Source organism: Numenius arquata, chromosome 22, assembly GCF_964106895.1.
Source record: "Numenius arquata chromosome 22, bNumArq3.hap1.1, whole genome shotgun sequence".
Taxonomy (NCBI): Eukaryota; Metazoa; Chordata; class Aves; order Charadriiformes; family Scolopacidae; genus Numenius; species Numenius arquata.
Window position 1 is genome coordinate 6,851,403 of NC_133597.1, and position 19,062 is coordinate 6,870,464.

Genomic DNA, 19,062 nt, shown 5'->3' on the forward strand with positions numbered 1-19,062 from the left:
GTGATGAATAGCACCGAACAAGCCTGTATGATCGACCTATAGCTACTTTACACTAAAAAATGCAGTCCAAGCCACTGGAAAGGGGCGGCTCCTCCCCCAGTTTAATTGCTAAAAGTTCTCACCTTTGCCCGACAGTCTGAGGTTTCTGGTGGGAACACCACAGAAAAGGAAATGTGTTTCCTATTAAGGGTTTTCGATGAAGGAGGAAAAGAAGAGAGAAAGGCAGAGACACAGATCAGGACAGAGAGAAGCAGACAGACAGAGGCCGGGCTGCTCCCTCCCTTACTCATTCTTGGGCAAAACTTTGGCTGCAATGAATTTTCGTTTTGTTCTTAGTCCCCCTACCCCTCACTGGGTCAGTGACACCTTAGAGTAAATCAGCTCTTTCTGGTATTATTAATACAGTGTAGGGCATGCACATAATATCATGCACTGATATTATTAATACAGTGTAGGGCTATTCTCCTGTAATTACTATTAAACATGTTCTCTTTTTGGTTCCCTCCACCTTTTCCTTACTTCTTTTATTGCCTATGCATTAATTAAAGAGGAAAAATGGACGGAAAAAACAGAGCAGGAGAGTTTTTTCCCTATAAAGCCTTCCTTTTCACAAGGCAGCTCATCCCTCTGAGATGCAGGAACATCTTGGTTTCACAATCTTGAAGTCTATTTAACCTGAAAGTCTTTTTTATCCTCACCTTCTAAAGGCCTTGTGGCCTACCCTCCCCATCTCCTGGCAGAATCAGGGTTCTGCACTATAGTTTTGTTTGGCACTAATATATGGCTCGAAACCACAAAGCAAGTTTTCTGCTTCTGCTTCTCACCACAGTCTCATTCTTTCCCTTTCAGGCTCTTCTCGTTTGTACACACCACACAGCACCGACCCCCCGTAACTAGAGAGGAAAAGGACGGGAGGTGACAGTTCAGGCTTCTTTTGATGTTCATCCCAAACCTAGCAGGAAAACATTCAAACCTCCCTTCCCACTGCCCACTGGCTGACGGGAGAAGATTCAGCAGGCAGACTGTGTTTGAAAAAAGACACCGGCCCAGCAGTCAGTCAGTCTGGAGTCCCAAGGTGCAGGGGATGAACAAGAAGAAAAGGTCAAGGCACAGCTTCACAACTTTGGAGGGGAAACTGGAAGTAACACCTAAAGAAAGATAATTGTCTGGGGGGGACAACAGTAAGTTCCCTGGAAAAACTACAGAGTGAGCTGCAGAACTGGGTTCTGTGAGTCTGAAATCTCCTAAAGATCAGAGATGACTGAATTCCTGATGGCTTCAATAGGTTATGGAAACAGCACACAACTGCCCAATTCTGATCCAGATCTTCGTTTTGCCTGAAGACGAAAGGTGCTGTGATATGAGTTTGGTTTAGTCTCGACTATATTAAATAGCTCACATGAACCTTCTATCTCCAAAACCTAAGATTGAGCTTTTGTTGAGGTCTTGCAGATGCTACAGGTTTATTTTTTCAATCTGGACTCAGACATCCCAATATAACATACTTCACGGGCAGTTTTAAAGATGCTTTCACCCTGATCAGGAGCGTAAAATGTTGAAAACCTTCTGAGGAAGCTAATTTTCAGGGGCCCTCCTTGCCTCGCTAGCCAACAGGCTCAGAAAGTTCAGATCAGCTTTGTTTCTTGGAAAACAAACACCAAAGTTGAGGATTCACTAGCCATCACCTATCCAGCTCAACATCCTGAGGGGACAAACACCTTTCAAGAGCGAGACAGGGCAGATGTAATCGAGCTGATAGATCTGCAGTTCCCCAAAGTTCTCCTGTGTTTTGTTGCCATCACGTATTCTCCACCCCGAGCTGGAACTGAGCTGGATGTCTCTGAAACAAACAACCTTACAAAAGGGGAAAATTCATGAAAAAAAAAGACCATCTCCCCATGGCACTGAGCTCAGAGGCTCGGCACTAAACATCCGCTGGAAATCAGTCTGGAAAAACAATAAGCTCCTTTTGAAGGCGTTACTCCGGGAGGGAGTTAACCCGCAATCCAGAAACCAGACTGTCATTAGGCAGCGCTAGAGCAGCTGCACGGAAAGGAATGCTCTTCAGAGGCTGCCTGACCTCCTCTCAGACAGGAGCTTGCTTTAATAAGGACAGCACTCGCATGACGTCTTACAACAGCCAAGGGGCTGAGCAGAGAGAAATCTATAATTATAAAAGCTGGGGATGGACCGGGATTAAATTCTCCTTTCGCATGCATCCATGTAAAATTGGAATAACTAATTGGCCTGAATCCAGCCAAGTTGCTTGTGTTTTGCACCAGCTTAATAGCATAGAAATAATTGTAAGCATTCCCCTGGCAGAACATTGTATTTTTATGATTATTATTCAGCATGCACTGCAGCAGCACTTCAATGTTGCAACTGCATTAGGTCTTGAGAGATGTGGGACAGAATTCCTGTTCCACAGATTTGCCATCCCAACAGACAAGCCCAGCAGGACTGAGCAGGCACCCCAAATCACTCCGAATTACTAACTCCATTTTACAGAAAGTAATACTGAAGCACAGAGGAATTGAGGCAAAGGTTTATCCCTCCTAATTTCAGGCATTTAAAGGCAATGTGTGAACTAGTGACCTGCTACCCTGAATTTCCACGTGCCCTGTTGCTTTTCTATAAACAGAGACTGGTGCGACCAGGCTTCTAATGTAGGGACTCCAGGTATCTAAAGGTAGGTAGGATCCATCAGGAATTTGCTCCTGAACACATGGAGAGCAGCAAATGGTAAAGGTGGGAATTGTATCCGGGTCTTCAGGCTCATCCTCTGATACTTTCTTTGAACACCCCAAGTAATGGGACCCCTAACACTTGAGACTGTCCCTGAAGAAGCTGCCTGGAGCTAAAGCAGCAGAAGAATTCAACTCTTCCGCCAACCTTTTCAAATCCAGCCTGGTTCTTTGATTCAAAAAACATACAACTCCTTCTGTGTCTCTTTCTGTCAATTCTCAAGTCTTATCAATGAGACAATTCAAAAATAAGTGTCTCACTTGAGTATTTATCTTGTGGGAATTTAAAAACATTTCCGGTTACAAAGCGTCTGATTTGCCCAGCCAAAGTCAGCAGGTTTGGCCAAAGCAACACTGGCTTCACAAAACTGCCTTACGATTTCCCGTAAAAGTATCCTGTAATTCTGTATGCAAACCTTAGTTATAAAGCTATGCTCTGGCTGCAATAATCTTGAAACGCTCTGTGAAACGGCAGCTCTTTGCTGATGAAACAGGATGAAATTTGCAAATGATTGTGGATGGGAAATTATTTTATTGTGAAGTCGCAAGGGACAAAAACTGCTCAAATCCAACAATTTGGTTATTTGTTGTGAATCACTTCTTTGGCTCGACTTCTCAAACAAAATAAAGGTGGGGCTTACAGAGGCACCCATCTGTGATCTAACTCTTGTCCCACTGTAATCTGTGAAACTCCCACTGATTTTAGCAGAGTCAGGGAGGGACCAGCACTCAACAGCTTTGAAGAAACACCCTAAATAAATGCGGTCTCGCTGCTTTATTGCAATGACCAGATGGAGACATCTTCAGCTGCCTTTACATCACAATTTGATGTCCCAGTGGAGAAAATACACTTTTTTCTTTCTCTCCCTGCCCTCCCACTTTGTTTTATGGCACCTTCTCCTGATTTTTCACTCCTCTAATAATTTTACTCCTATAAAAACTGTTTCATGTTTCACTTGAAAAAATATTGGAGCATGGAAAGCTATGGACATGCTCATGGTTGCTCAGAAAGTCTTGAAAAGGTCTGGATTGAAGACTCCCAGCCTTAAAAGTGTGTGCTAGCCATACGGTTTGGGCTGCAGCAATATGCTTTTCCACAGGCAGCTCAGAAGACTGTTCACAGCTTCTGTTTTAGGGGCTTAATCCAGCAAAAAGGAGCATTGGATCCATCGCATACTCTGGTGTGGGATGAGAGTAGCAATAAAGAGGTTCAGCAAGACTTGTTCTTTGAGCACTAGGTCACTTGCACGACATCTGCTTCAGTGCACTTACTTTTGGGGAATTGCTCTTGCATTTTTAGCTCTTTCCAACAAATCTAGGCCTCCAGGAACATTGAAAATCTCCAACTCTGGCCAGTTGTGGGTCCTATTCTGAAGCAGTCTTTACCAGAAGCATTGGTGGAAAGTGCCCAGCCCTCTAACTGCAAAGTTATGGAATAATTAGCCCGTGACCCATCAGTTAATGTCTGGTTTAATCTCCACAGCAAATTAATGTATTTTTATCTTATAGCCACAGATGTTTTTATTATCTGTAAGACTATCTAATCTTCTTAAGAGTCCTGCTCAGTTCTTCACCTCCCTGATAGCACCACTAAATCCATCTAAGTTAAAATCAACTTTCCAGCCCACTTTTTATTCCTCTCTTCCTCGTTTGCTCTCTCTGCTTGCCTTTCTCTGTTCTTTTTCCATCATCTTTGCCTGCTATTTATCCTGCAAGAAGAGCCCTAGAAGCTCAATACTCCTGGCATCTTCTCCTATCAGCACATCACACGACGGCTGAGTTGGGGCAATACTCACTTTCCCTGAGGTAACTGAGGTGAGACAACAGAACTTCTGTGTTGTAGAGGGAGGTGGTTCGGAGGAAGTCGTCCTTGTTCATTTTGCAGAGCTCCTTGCCGTCCATATTCTGGAAGATGGTGGTGTCAATCTCCATTAATCCATACTCCTTTATAGCCCATTCTAGCCACTGGCGCACATGGTCCTGGGTCCAGAGGGTGGGATCTGGCAGGAAAGCACAAAGGATGGTAACACTATCCACAAGCCTCAAGCCTCCAGCACTCGCTGTAGCCCAGTCAAAGCATTAACCATTGTTTCCACAACCAAATGTATGCAATTTACTGAATCCAATGCATTTTGCCAAGATGAACAAGTTCTGTGCTATAACAAGACTCAAGGCGCATAAACTGATCGCTCTGAGCCTCTGGCAGGGTAAGTTCTCTGACTGTCTCCCACCTGCTTGACTCTTATACCTGTGCTTGGGAACAATACTAGTGCCATTTAACTGTGACTTTTCTCCCTCTGGCAAAAAACTTCCAAAAGCAAACTCATCCCTTTGTCACAGCTTCGGTTCTGCAATGCTCTATAATGACATCAGTGCTGTATAAGTCACACCATCCTTCACAAGTGCATTACAAAGTCCCAACAGATGGCATTTTAACGTCTGAGGATGGTGATATTTATGGTCAGCAAAGGGCCTCTGAAAAAAAGTATTATTGCTTAAACAGAAGAGCTTGCCACGTATCTCTGAGTCACATTTGTTCACCCCACTGACAAGACCACAATTCTACCTCCGTTAGCCCTGTAAAACCAACACAGCTATTGGAGGGCAATGTGGATTTTATACTGTCTCATGCATCATTATCAACTGTCAGCAACGCTCCAGCTGTGGAATCTTTATTACCGGCGATGACGTAAGAGAGGGATTGAACCCGGCTGGAGTTTCAGACCCCATGGTGATGGTTTGCTGCATCACTAGTTAAAAAAAGAAATCATCCTTTGAGTTTCGAAAACAGCATTAGCTCAGAAAGTCCCAGCAAGAATTTGTGCCACGATACCATTTTTACAGAGTCATTTTCAGAGCATATCTGCATTTTCAGATGTTTCCTGTGCTGCTTCTCCCCATGTATCCCATTTCAGTATTTAAGCTGCAAATTTGCGTTCCATTGTAGATGGAGAGGATTCCAAAGTCAACCTTAAACTTTGGAGACATTTGATGTGTCCATCACAGCCAGTGCATTCCTCTATGATAAACCTCAAACACCCCAGGTCTGGAGGCAGTTGAGAAAATGGATCAGAAACACGTAGGCGTTACACGGACAGTAGGTTGTCTTTTGGAGAGGGACAAGAAATGCCTCTGCCACACTATTTCATAGTGTATGAAATAATGCCTTGGCCCAGGACTGTAAACTGTGTGTGCTTGGGCTGCAGGGGTCCCTTGAGACAAAAGGTCAGGTACTGGCTACACTTGGTGCATTCCCAGGTGCCCGAGTTCCAGAATAACAGCATGACATGGAGAAGTAAAGCCAAGGAATATTGAAATTATAATTGTGACATTTCCCCACTGAATTTCTAGTAAACTTGGGTTGCTTAAAGTTGAATTCTAAACATGGAACTTTTAACTCCATACCTTTGCAAGTCTGCTTTGGGAGAGGATGATGGGTTTCCTTTATGTTTCCTTTATCTACAAGCACTGGCAAAAGACTGAAGGGAGGTTTCTTTTTTATTTAATTGAAAGAGTTATTTGTCTTGAGTTTTGAAAGAAACCCCAAAGTTTAGAAGGCCTAGTGAATTTGTGGTCTCCCTTTAAACAAACACTTTTGAATTTCAGATATTCGTTCAGCCTATTTATCACTGCAAAAGACATTGAATGGTCTCTGAAAAACTGTCTTCTTGAAACACGGCTTAGAGTTCGTTATTATTACTATTGCACGCCTAATGTGACATTATTCTTGCCTATCTTCACCCTAATGCGCTATAAATCTTTACTCTGGATTATATTAAAATTTCCAAATGCCTTTCTTGGATGAACTGGGCCTCATATCCTGCAGCCAGAGATCTGGGATGATGTTCATTATTGTCTTCCAAAGTCTGGTAAATCACTGCTATTTCACAAGTATCTCAAGGTTTTGATTTGTGGATGCTCATGAGGGGGAAAAATGCCTTTTTTTCACTTTCCTTCAAAGGGAAGATTTTAAACCTTCTCTTCCACTGAGGGCACTAAAAGTCATTGCCACTATTTCAACAGCAACACTAAACTTTAGCCCACCCTTGGTCTTTTTAAATATGCAGAAATAGCGTGGTGGGATGAATTTAGCAGGATGAGTTTTCCCTCTTTACTGTCTTTGGCACCCCTTATAATGAGTAGCTGGTATCAGCTAACACCTTTCTAGGCAATGCTGGGCTGAAAACCTGTCTGATCCTGTCACCAGTTGGGTCAGCCAGTCTCTCGAAGAGGATCCTAACGAGGGCTTAAACAGTACTTTGAGATTTGCTGTCAATCTTTTATTGGCTTCTCTTCACTACATTCAGTTCAAGCTTTTCCTTTTCATCCTAAATGGCAACCAAATGCTTGGGAATTGTCATCTGTTCGTGGTCAAGCCACGATCAGAAAACAGAGCTAAATTCCACGAGTACATTTCTTTCTGCCAACAGTTCAGCTGCTTGAATCGGCTACAACCCTCGGTGAAACCCTCCCAGCACGGGGTGAAAAGCTGCACCCCTGGAAATCAGTGGTAGTTTCGATACGTAAACTAGGCCAGGATTTGGCTCATAATATCCCCCTTGCTGGAAGGCTCCTGGGCTCGTCTGTTTATATCTGGGTGTTTATAAACTTTGCAGGGAAAAGACTCCCTCTGGTTCCAGGTTCAGACTCCACCGGTTGCCTGCCACAGCAGCTCCCATCCTCGACTATCCAAACGCATCTACTGCACCCTGCCAATTTGAGAGAGCAGATGTGGATATCAGATACAAACACAGAACCGGACAGGAATGTTGGTGTGTAACAATTTTTGGAAGGATAATGTAGCTCCTGCAAAATATATTTTTTCTGGTTTTCTACTTCTAACAAAAAAATGAAAACAAAATAGCTCATTTTGAATCAATATGACATGAAAGTGCATCTGGGCCCTGCAGAGCATTGAAAGAGTTATAATTTGGGTCCACTTCATGCTTATTCTTGCCTATGAACTGCGCTCTTTGATCACACCATGCATGTCCCAGGGAACACTGCAGATTCTCTGCTAACACATTACAGGAGATGGATTTGGTTCAAAACACCAAAAAAACACTTCATTCCAGGAAAAAAAAAAAAAAAAAATACAACAACAAAAGAAGCAGCAGCACTTACAATCCATTTCTTATTCTGATTCAGGGTAGAACATACACTGGGACACAAGAAATTCCCACTAGCCAGGAACTGGCATTTTCCTTACTTTTTACATGGCTTGTAAGAAAGATAATTCCCCAGAGGGTGGATAAACTGGCCTTATCTGTTCAGCCGGGTATTTAAGACAGTGCAAGGAAGTACGACACAAAGAATTTGATGGTGGTGGTACCTGCTGGGACAATGACTCTCCTCTCATTGGTGGTCATGTTGGGAGGAGGCCCGTTCTTCTCGTCCATGTAGGTGCTGTAACTCATTGGGTTGGACTCTGTCCCTGCTCCGACGAGTTTGCTGCATTTGTTCACACTACAGTCCACGGGGGACTCCCTGAAACGTGAAAGGAAACAGAGGACTTGTCATTATTATGCGCCTTTTGTCCCTGCTGTAGCCAAAGGAGTTTTGGGTCGCAGAAATGGCACGTATCCCGAAGGTGAAATGTTAAGGGGAATTTCTTTACATGTGGGAGAGGCCATTCCTGGCCTGTCACGTGAATGTCATGAGGTAATTTATGAATCACAGGTCTCATGGAGGGGATCTCTGATAATGAAACTGGTTGGAGAAAAGAGAGGTAGAGGTGCAAAGAAGAGTGACTTTCAGACAAAGGCAATGGTAGCTGTAAGGTCACACTCAATACCTCTGAGATATCAAAACTCAGGAGCCAGATAAAAAGCAAGAGCCTCTCACAGTGGTCTGTCTATTGGTTACATCCCCTGTTCCCCCGCATTCCTTACTGCTCAGCTGCATTTTAGCAGTCCTTCAGGTATAGGTTGATGCTCCAGGAGCATTTGTTGGACTGTTTCACTCTTGCATTGTATAAAAACCCTGCACACCACCTTTCTGTTATAGTGGACTCTGTATCCATATCTACCTATTGACAGAAAGGCTGTAATTCTCAATTCATGACCTAAGGCGTTTCTGCAGAGAAAATCAGAAATACAGATACACTCCCTTCCATTTCATTAACAAAGAACACAAAATACCTGTGCCAAACCAACGGGGCAGTCACAGGAGAATGCCACAACATTAGCCTGGTATCTAAAGAGTCTTATTTATACAGGGCTGAATGTAACTGATCTTGTCTGTTCTTAACAGTGAAACAGTCCCAGGCTTGTCTGCGACTTGGATAGGAAATCTAGAAATCTTCGGTGCCTTAGGCGTGAGTCAAGAACTTCAGCCCACAGAAACGGTGTGCGAAAAAGGCTTTGGCCCCAGTTTTCCTTCTGAGGTGATGGAGCGATGAGGAGGGAACATTTAGCAACTCAGGTGGCACTGTGCTAAGACCTGGCCACCGTGCAGCCCCTTGGCAAGCAACAGGCTTTCTCTGGCCTGCTCTGGGAGAATTATGAGCCTCCAAACCACAGATAGGGAGCGCAGATTTTGTTTTTCTCCAGCTGCAGTAGTAACTCATGCTTTTAACTCTAGAGGTCAGATAAAACACCAGTCCACAGCCTGCTACAGCCCCACAGCATATCCCAGCCCTGAAGAACGTAGCGGGGAAGGGCAGTGTTATTGCCCTCACCCTCACAAGGGTGCATTGGTGTGGGACCTCCCTGCAAAGCGGGCACAGAGCAGTTCTGTCCCCTGCTTTCATGGCACAGCCCTTCTCCTCCTCTCCCAGCAAAGTGGCTTGGGAGGAAACCACCCGCTGAAGGGTAAGAGCTGTGACAGTGCACCAAATCCCACCCTCTGAGTTCAGCTGGCAAGACTTCCAAGTCTGGACACTAAACAAATTTGTTTCTTAATCTGCATTGGGGGGGGGGGGGAGGGAGAAATTACTGAAATTCAGTTATCATGGCGGGGAGATAAATGCTCCACCGAGATATTCTAAGGCAGATGGTAATTTTTTCCTCATGTCTTGCTGAGGGAATGTTGCTTGAAAATGGAAATAAGATGTATAACTTACACATGTTCGAATTTAAGGTTTTACTATTTCGCCTACTGTTTTTCCAGGCAGGGAACCAAAATCCGCCTTCAGAGAGGCAAACTGCTGAAGGTTTAATGTCCCCGTGGCAGTCAGAGGAGAGTCTGAGCAACTGCAGGGACACCAGGGTTTTCATAGGGAATGTGATCATTTCTAACGTTCTGTTGAAATACTCTGTGTCAGGTGTTAAACGCCGCCTGTTACTGGCAGAGAAAAAGCCCTGAAGCAGCACAAAGGATCTTATTCTTTCCTGAGGTACAGGCTGTCCTGAGGAGACTCGGGGAGATGGCGAGAACATCCATACTCCAAGGTGGCAACGTCTGCTCAGCTCAGCGCTGAGCGTCCCCGGGAGGTGACTGGTCTCCTCGCCTGCCCTGCCTGGAGACCAGCTGCCGACTTTTAATGGTGTGGGCAGTCCAGCTGGTGGGACAGACCCGAACACACACACACACACACACACATGCCCATGCAGGATGGATTCCCACCTGCCTTTGGGATGAAGTTCTCCCTTCTTCAGAGCCAACAGTGAATTTTTCTTCACATTCCCTTCAGTCAGCAGCTCCAGGTGGTAGCAGTTCTGGCACAACTACCTGCTCCCTAAGGTCCTTCTAAGGGGTTCACTCTCGCCCCCATTGCTCTGTAGTTAAATTTCCCTGGAAAATAACCCCTGCAGCTGAGATATGCACTATTTATGATAAAATAGTTACATGTATAATACTCATACAGAACTATAGGATACATCCAGACTGTCAGATAATAACGTCTTCTAAAAAGCTTATCTGCCTAGGACTGTGCATGCTTTCTGCTGACATGAAATGACAGACATGAGAAGACCACAGGGCCCTTGGCTGTCTCTGCTCTCTCCAAGTATCATGCACATTCACGTGACCGATACAGCAAAGTAACAAAAATAACACCAACGTTGTAAGATATCTCCTCAGTGGTTTTGTGATGATTTTTCACTTTGCAGCCCCTTGGCAGCTAGAGCCCTGCCTGTCCTCCACCTTGTTCTGTGTGTCTCAGCAGCCAAAAGCAGACACCCAAGCATCAGAGACAGATGTGAAAAGAAGTTTAAGGGTCTGAGGTGCCTTTACCAACTGCTGACTTACCACTGTGGGAGGAGAAGCCACTCTGTTCATCCTGCAGGACATTAAACATGCTCCGTGTACCTGACAGGGTTGTGTCCAGGTGGCTGTAGAGATGCCTCCCTTCCCCCTGAGGAATTTTTCAGGTTGGCTGGATCCAGAGCTAACCTGGATCCAGAGCTAACCCCAGTGGGAATCTGATAGCAGACGGACAGACATAACTGGGAACAGCACTATCAGAACTGAACTGGGCACAAGATCAAACTGCCCTTTCTTTAAGAAAAATACCATTAAATCTTTAATGACAGAAAGCAGGGAGATCTTTACTTTTTTGTCCTCTGTAATCCAGCATTTCCTCCCAGATCCAAACGGAGCCTTTTACTGGGAAATGAGATAGCACTACCAGACCCAATCATCTTTGCAGCTCCTGGACATCCGTTACCCTACTGCCCCAGCCCAAGGTGAGGGATTTAAGAGTAGCCCAGCAGAAGGCAGGTCTAGCTGTGGGCAACACAAAGAAGAGTTCACTGTGGGGAACAACTCCAGTACCAAATGAGAACAGGGAGCTGCGAGCTATGAATAGTGTATTCATCGAATATAGCTCCTTTCTTAGTTCATGCATTACCCACAAGCAGACTTAGATTTATATAAAAGTTTCCTCATTATTTGAAATGGTTTGTGAGAGGGGATTTCAGATACCAGATGAACCCTTGACTTTTCACAGAGACTTCAGACTTTCAAGTGACTGTACGTGCTGGACTTGCTCGAGTTCTGGGCAGAAAACGTTGTAGATCTACTAAGGTAAATGGATATAGGCTGCTTTCACAGGATCTCTTAAGTATATTCACTGTGGCAGTGACAGAGTCCAAGGAATATGAAGCAGTTCTCATTCCCACTGTCCGTCCAAAGACTCTTCGTTCCAGCAGCTCCAGTAACAGTCTCTGGGGATGCCAAGAGCCTGGTGTTTTGGGAAAGTTTACGCTAGACTGGCCAAAATGGACAAGCAGCTAGCCTGGCATTGACTAATAAGTCCTCTGTGCAGCTTCAGCCGCTGTTCCAGATACCTGAAAATAAAGCAATTACTGTCCCAGGGCCTCTGTCTAGGAATCACCTTTGGCTTTCATTCGAAAGAGCAAAATAAGGGATTTCAGTGATTTCTGAACCTGACTCAGCTGTGGTCAGTGGGCTATTTCCTCTTTCTTTCTATCCCTTTCTTCCTATCCTTCATTTCTCCTCTCCTCCCATCTTTTTTTCTTTATAAATTTGCCACTTTTTGGTGTAAGTAAGTCCCCATTTGGTCATCTCAGCTTTAATCTTTATGCTTGAAATTAGATTTTAATTTTTTTATGTGCTGTTGTTCAGTGAGGGAAGAAAGAACAGACATACTTGTGGTTCCCTCTTAGGGGCAGGGATCAGAGCTACCAGGGCAGAACCTCAGCTCCTCAAAACTTCCATCTAACCGCACTTTAACCCTGCCTCTCATCCTGCTCTCGGGAATGCCTTGGGAGGAGGTTCACTCTGAAAAGCATTGTAAATCCGCAACTGGAAAAAGGATGGAAAAAGACATCCAGGTTACAAAACTCAAGCTGCATGAGGAAAGCACAGAGGCTCAGCAGGGTCTGAAAGAATCGTGTTTATCACACACAGGTAAATGCAAACAGGAGGTAATTGCACACTCTGCTGCTCTGGCTGGGGACTGGAACAACACAGCAAATCCCACTAGAGGGCTCACACGCTACTTAAAGGGGATTTTTATTCTTATAGACATTATAGATGGTCCCTTTGTTTTGTTTTGAGAAAACTACTGTGGCATAAAAACGTTCTGAGATCCCTGAACCTCAGCATTATTTTAATATTCCGAAGCAAGAGAACGCTTCCAAAGCATTTAAAAAACACTGACTTCACTATTTTAGCCAGACAAAATTCGTAACATCAGTTGGAATTACACAGCGAAGTTTGCCTTAATCCATACACGCATCCAGCACATTCGAATATTCTTTCACATTTGAAGATCATACAAATTCTGGAATGTCTTTTTGAAAATCACTCTCTGAGTTTAGCTACAAAAGCAGTTCTGTAGTAGCTCAGTAAATACAGTCACAATTCAGAACGTCTGCTGTTTGGTTCACTCTTTGCATTTGGAATTTATGTGATATATAAGGAAAAATCTACTACTAAAATGGAATGTAAATTGGGTCAAACTTTATGTAGCATTTTCTAAGTAATTCTCCTCCTTTATTCATTGGAATTAAATATGTGAAAGATTTTTTTTTTTTAAATATAAATGATTGTATTTATATCACAAAAGCATCTAAAGGTCCCAACAGAAATCCAGGCCTAGTGCATTGGGAACTGTACAAGCATATTGTAGGAGACAGATCTTTCCCTGAATGGGCTATCAATGAAATTAAAAAAAAGACACAAACCCCACAAAGCACAAAGATCACAAGCCACACTACCAGTCCCTGAGTGGATGCAAAGAGAGATGGAGGATATACAGAACATCTTGCAATAAATTCATGAAAAGCCGGACTTCTATTTTCTGTGTGCAACAGGTCAGTCCTACAAATACAAGACCATATAAAAGGGTGTAAGAAGCACGAGGGTTTTAATTTTTTTATGCTGGATTTTAACTGCCTTGTGTTTGGACACTAATCCCTGTGAAACACAAGCATTAGGGGTTGTTCCGCGCAAGCAGCTGCCTGTGAAGGCAAGGACCAAATTTTGAGGCCATATTCTGCATCCAAGTCTGATAATACTATAAACTTTCGCAAAATTTGTACTTCTGAATCTTGCAATAATACAGAAATCCCATCCTTTCCCCTAAAGCTGAGATCCCTGCCACTGCCTGAATACCCCCTACACACAGTTAGTAGACAGTTATCCAGGAAATTCTTTCCAATTTGGGACTAAAGCAGGAAAACCCAACATGGAGTCAAAAACTGGTCCAAACCAACTGGTTTCCATGTTGTTTTGCACTTGGAGGGATGGCTCTGCAAAACAGCTTGGAGAGGTTCTTCAAAGCCCCCTTCTCCCACCCTGCTGAGGACCAAACCAACTCATCACACTATACCTCACAGCGGACAGATGTGCTTCTGGTTGCTAAGAAAAAGAAGAAAAGCTGGACACTGTCCCTTACCGTCACCCAGCTCCCTCCACTGTCGGGTTTCCTACAGCTTTATCACTCCCTAGAGTACAGAAACCCTTCTCTCCACAAGCAGAAAACGCTCGCGCTTCAAGTACAGGTGAAACACAGAATAAAGGCTGCTCCCTCTAATGAGGCAGCTGGAACCCGGTAAGAGAGTGTGCTTGAAAAACAAGAGAGGAAAGGAGAGGCAGAGAGAGGGAGGGGGAACAGGGTTTGTTATTCAGGCTGTGGTTTGAGTTAACTTGTATTGAGAGTGGGGTTTGCCAGGCAGCTGATGGGCAGAGGAACAAGGATCTGGAGTGGCCCAACCCCTGACAATGAACTGAGATGGACATGGGGGGAAAGGGGAAATTTTTAGCCATGAATGGGAGGAGAGGGTGGATAAGTCAGATGAATGTTCTCATTTCTTGGGTGGATTGGTGCTCTTGTGCTAACAAGATACCAAAAGGCAAGGCTGGATGCTATTTTTTTCTAACAGGTTGGGAAGTTGTCACTCCTCTTATAGAGACACTGAGGACGCTTAGTTTCTCCCTAAGAATCTTGTAGTCTTGGGCAAGCCCATAAAAAAGGATTTCCTTCTTGCCCAGAATAAACACACTTCAGGAGGGCCTTTCTCCATGGGTATCAGAGCACGTACAGTTGGTGATGAATCAGTTTGTCAAAGCAGTATTATTTCCCTTTTTTTCTGAGCAGATGAGGAAATTGTAACACAAAGATCACAGCGGAAGGACAGCCCAATACATTTCATTCCCAAGTACATGCCATACACGTTACAGAGACTTTTGGACATATAGGTACACACACGCACAGAACCTGTACAGAACCTGTGCTTACAGGATCTGAAAAGCACAAACACACGCTGTCTGTGGCAGCTCAGCAGATGTGACAGGACTTCTTGTTCCCTGGGCCCTCCAAAATTTGCTAGAGTGAGTCAGACAAGTAGCATAATGGGAGGAAACACTCTCTGCATGTCGGTCTGACACTGTCAGCAACTGATGCAGGGCCACAAAGGGCTTCCTCACATGATCACGGGAGCATGTTGCCTGTGCCCTACATGAAGCTGGTTCTGCCCCCTCCGTCCTCACAACCGGTTCACCTCTCCACAGGACGGAGCTCAGACCTGCGCAACACCATGAACAAGCCTCACTCATTCGCTCAGGATCCCACTCTGCACTGCCCTTAAAGATTTTAGGGACAGCTTATGAAGACTAGCCTTGGTAGCCAAAGGTAGTCCTGGTGACTACCAAGAAACCCCAACCTGCTGCTACTCTCAAGATCCATCCTTTTGCCTGTGTTATCCAGGGAGGGTGTTTTTAAGGAAATAACTATTTTTCCCATGTTTCAGCCTCAATTCCTCTGAGACTGGAAACACTACCATGAAGTTCTTACGAAGTCCAGAAATGATACCAAGGTGCAACTGGGCAAGATTAAATTCCGTCTACAAGTGATCACCATCAAAGACCAACTGACGCAAAGACCTTTATCTCATAGTAAAATCAGCATCTACTGTATACTTACGAGGAAAAAGAACATGCTGCTGTTTGAAGTCTTTAACACCATCATCTCACTATAGAAGTCTGAAAGTGTGAGGCTGCTTTCTGTTTCCAACTCTACACTTTGCTATGTTCTCAGAAACCAGGAAAATAGGCTGGTACAGAAGCCCTGAACTAACCCTAAAAAAGAAAACCCCTTGATTGTTTAACTGTCCTGTATTAACACTGTACAAATGTTAGAGATGTTTGTGACTTTGAAATGAAGATCAAATTTAAAATTAATATGAACCCTAAAACCTAATGCAAAAAAATAAAATAGTTTTTCTTTATTGAATAAATTGAAAACTGAAAAAAAATTTGAAATTTTGACACCTAAAGATTTTGTCCAAGAAGGTGAAATTTTTTCCTAGTTTTTGGGCTTGTAGAAATGCTTTTAAAAGAGACAATCTGAGCTGCAATAATAAAATGTTTTCAAGTCTCTGAATTCCTCACTGGACAGAGAAATTATCCATTCCCCCAGCTCTAATTACAAGTGGTGGGGGTCAGGCCTCCTACCTCTTTGGCTAAAAGCTGTAGAGGGTAGGTACATCATAACCAGTGCCCCACAGGTGGTTAACATCACCGCTCAAATCCACTCCTGAACTCTCTTTTTCACCAGTGGTCACGTGTATTTGCACTGAAGACGTGGGAATAGGCCTTTTGTTTTGTTATACCTCACAGATTGCCATAAAGGACCTCAGTCTCCTTTTTTCCCTTCTCCATCAAATAGCTCTCCAGGTTCATACCGTTGTTTCTACCCTGGTGGAGCATGAATCTTGTTACAGATGCAAGAAGTGCCCTCCAGTGAAGGCCGTACAGCCCATGAGTGCAGCTTTCACTAGCTTCACTCTAGAGCACTGATACAAACACCAACTATGACTGCATGAGAGACTCCATCTTCAGGAGCCCCTTGAACCATAGCACATTTGTGAGATGCTGAACTCAGTGATGAAATGTGTAATTTACAACAGGGTTTGCAGCATGAACTCTGTCCTGGCAGTCTCATGTCCCAGTCTGTGCAGCGTTCATGGAGACTGGGAGAGATGGATGCTGCAGAACTGCAAGAGCAAGATCCTCAGACCATTAAAAAATGAGTGTCAAAGGAATTCCAGGGGGAGCGGGACATGGTCTTAAACAAAGACTTGAGTTTGTTGATATGCAGGACAAGAGCATGAATGGACAATGAGTGCTTTGCTTTCATTTAAGACTCAGTAGACGTGGAAAGAGTCGTTCCTTACCTTGATCCATTCATGTGGTCATATTCCCTTTTTACATTGACCCGGACAGGCTGATTAATCCACTCCTGCTGAGGAGGCAGCGGGTTGATTTTGTGCGGCTGGCCATAGTCGGGGTTCCCTGAGGCCGTCATATCTGCCTTGGGGAGGTGAGTGGCAGCACCGTACGTGGAGTCAAAGAGGGACTGGTCGTCGCTCACCACCGACAGAGCCTCCTGAGGAGAAAAAAACCAAGTGCTCAGAGTCATGACTAAACCAGTAACTCCACTCTCATTCTCTCTTTGAGCTGGTGAGCACCTGCAAGGGCCCCACAGCTGCCCAGCGCTGTCTGAAATTGCCATCTGCCAGGATCGCAGATTGAATCAGATTCTTTGGGGTCCAGTAACCCGTATGCAAAACCGGTGGGTTGCTTTGCTGGCTGCTGTGTTGCTCTGGGTGGGGCAAGAGTTAAGGTTAACTTGACTTCTGCAAACAGTCAAGGTGGCTGCTGGGTGCGACACCGTTCTCATCGCTTGCTGTAACCAGCTTCATCTGCGATTTCATAGCTACCTGCCCACTTGCCTGCACTTGCTGGTCCAAACCCAACCAAAGAGATATGTAGTATGTAACATTTCTGGAGTGCCCTTTGAAGGTCTATACATCTTCTTTCAAAGGGGTTTGTGTGATGTTTATATTTTGAGGTTACTAGTGAAGGAGAAGCAGTCAGTACAGGTCAGAGTTATGGGTGTTAGTGGTGGGATAAAAAATGCATTACTTTACCCTTTTTGTTTATTTTGTGGGAAATGTAGGGCTCGTGAGTTACCAAACTCTGCATTTCTAGAAATGCTTAAAAACAGGAAATTGTTATCCGTTTTTTTTTTCCCCTTCCTGAAACTCCGAATGTTGACAAAAAGTTTTGACTATCAATTTCCCTGCGTTGATGCGCTTGGCTTTTCTAAATGAAGCGTGCCAGGCTCATACAGGCTTTGGCACCGGCCTGCCTTATTCAAAGTGCATCTGACAGGGTCTGCGTGTTCTTTATGGAGCTGAGCTAACCGCACATAACACAGCTGCCATTATGGCTGGTGAGCCAGAAACTGAACCAGGAACCTCCCAAACGAAAAGCACACACTACTTTAATGTGAGTTAATGGGGCAGACCTCCGAAACAAAGCCAGCAACAGACCCACCTACTCTGTGGACCGAGAATTCAAAAGACCCGTAACACTGATGTGCACTGAACACACAGACACTGCCTTTGCTCTGAAAGCTGGTGTGTTGCTAAACCCTCGGTGCTCAAAACCCACAGGACATAGTCCAAAACATGAGCTTTTAAAAATAATAAATGATTGCGCTCTCTCTCTCTCCCTCCCCCCAGTAGTCATTTCTGAGGTTAGTTTTGCAAACTTTTTCCACGACCAGGGAGGGAAACAGAAATTCTCAAAACTTAGAAAAGTGCAGCTGCTGGAATCCTCCGATTACACGAGAATCTAAGTGCAAATCAGATATTACCAGACTCGTGATATCATCACAAAAAATTTCAATAGTTAGAGTCTACTGGGTAAATATGAGAATCCCTCTCAGCTTGAAATTAACCCGCTCAGAAAGAAAGAGTCAGGTCAGTGCTCTGCATTTACAAATATCAGCACTTTTCTATCTCGGATCTCAGATCACGTAACCAAACCAAATAGGCCTCAGTAGCCTGGAGTTTAAGAGGGCCTGACTAAGCTCCAATTCAGGGCAACCCTCAAACATCTGTGTAAGTCCTGCTGAAATTACAGTATTTGCTATAAAAATTTTGTGAGCAACCTCTCACACTGATCAGCTGTGATGGTTATAGCTTTTAAACAACAAAAATGAGAGCTTTTACCCCACGTTGCGGAAAGGTGCACGTTGCAAGGAGCTCAGAGTGCGTTCATCCTTTCCAGCAGCTTGTTCTTGGTGGATCCACAACCTTTCAAAAATAACCCCTCCCTTTTTCTGCTTTAATTAGAGCAAGCTAGGGAGTGGAGGGTGCCCCTCGGAAGAATTTCCTTGTGGGGCAATCCTGGATCATCACAGCCTTGTGTCAGAAACTCCTTGAAGGGACTGAGACTTTCTCCAGGCTACAAACTTTGCCTGCGTAGAAAGGTACAGGGACACAAAATCTCCTGATGACAGCTCTTAGGAGAGACCAAGCCTTTCCATCAGGGGTCAGGATATTGTGCCTTGCTGCTTCTCTGATTTGCTGAAGCCAGGATATCAGGCAGGAATTCCTAA

At 44.4% G+C, this 19,062-nt stretch overlaps 1 protein-coding gene across 2 annotated transcripts in view; it reads right to left on the reverse strand.

Moving 5' to 3' along the window:
• The window catches only part of FLI1 (Fli-1 proto-oncogene, ETS transcription factor), a 38,439-nt gene extending 21,402 nt beyond the window's left edge, over positions 1 to 17,037 (reverse strand). Inside the window, exons 1-3 of one of the 2 annotated variants that reach the window (XM_074162335.1) lie at positions 16,829 to 17,037; positions 8,077 to 8,231; positions 4,541 to 4,744 (exon numbers count right to left, since the gene is read on the reverse strand). In XM_074162335.1, coding sequence (XP_074018436.1) covers positions 4,541 to 4,744; positions 8,077 to 8,231; positions 16,829 to 16,959 — 490 coding nt within the window. In that variant the 5' untranslated portion in view covers positions 16,960 to 17,037. The remainder of the gene's footprint in view (positions 1 to 4,540; positions 4,745 to 8,076; positions 8,232 to 16,828) is intronic. The other variant, XM_074162336.1, reaches the window with a different exon arrangement.
• Between the last annotated feature and the right edge of the window lie 2,025 nt (positions 17,038 to 19,062).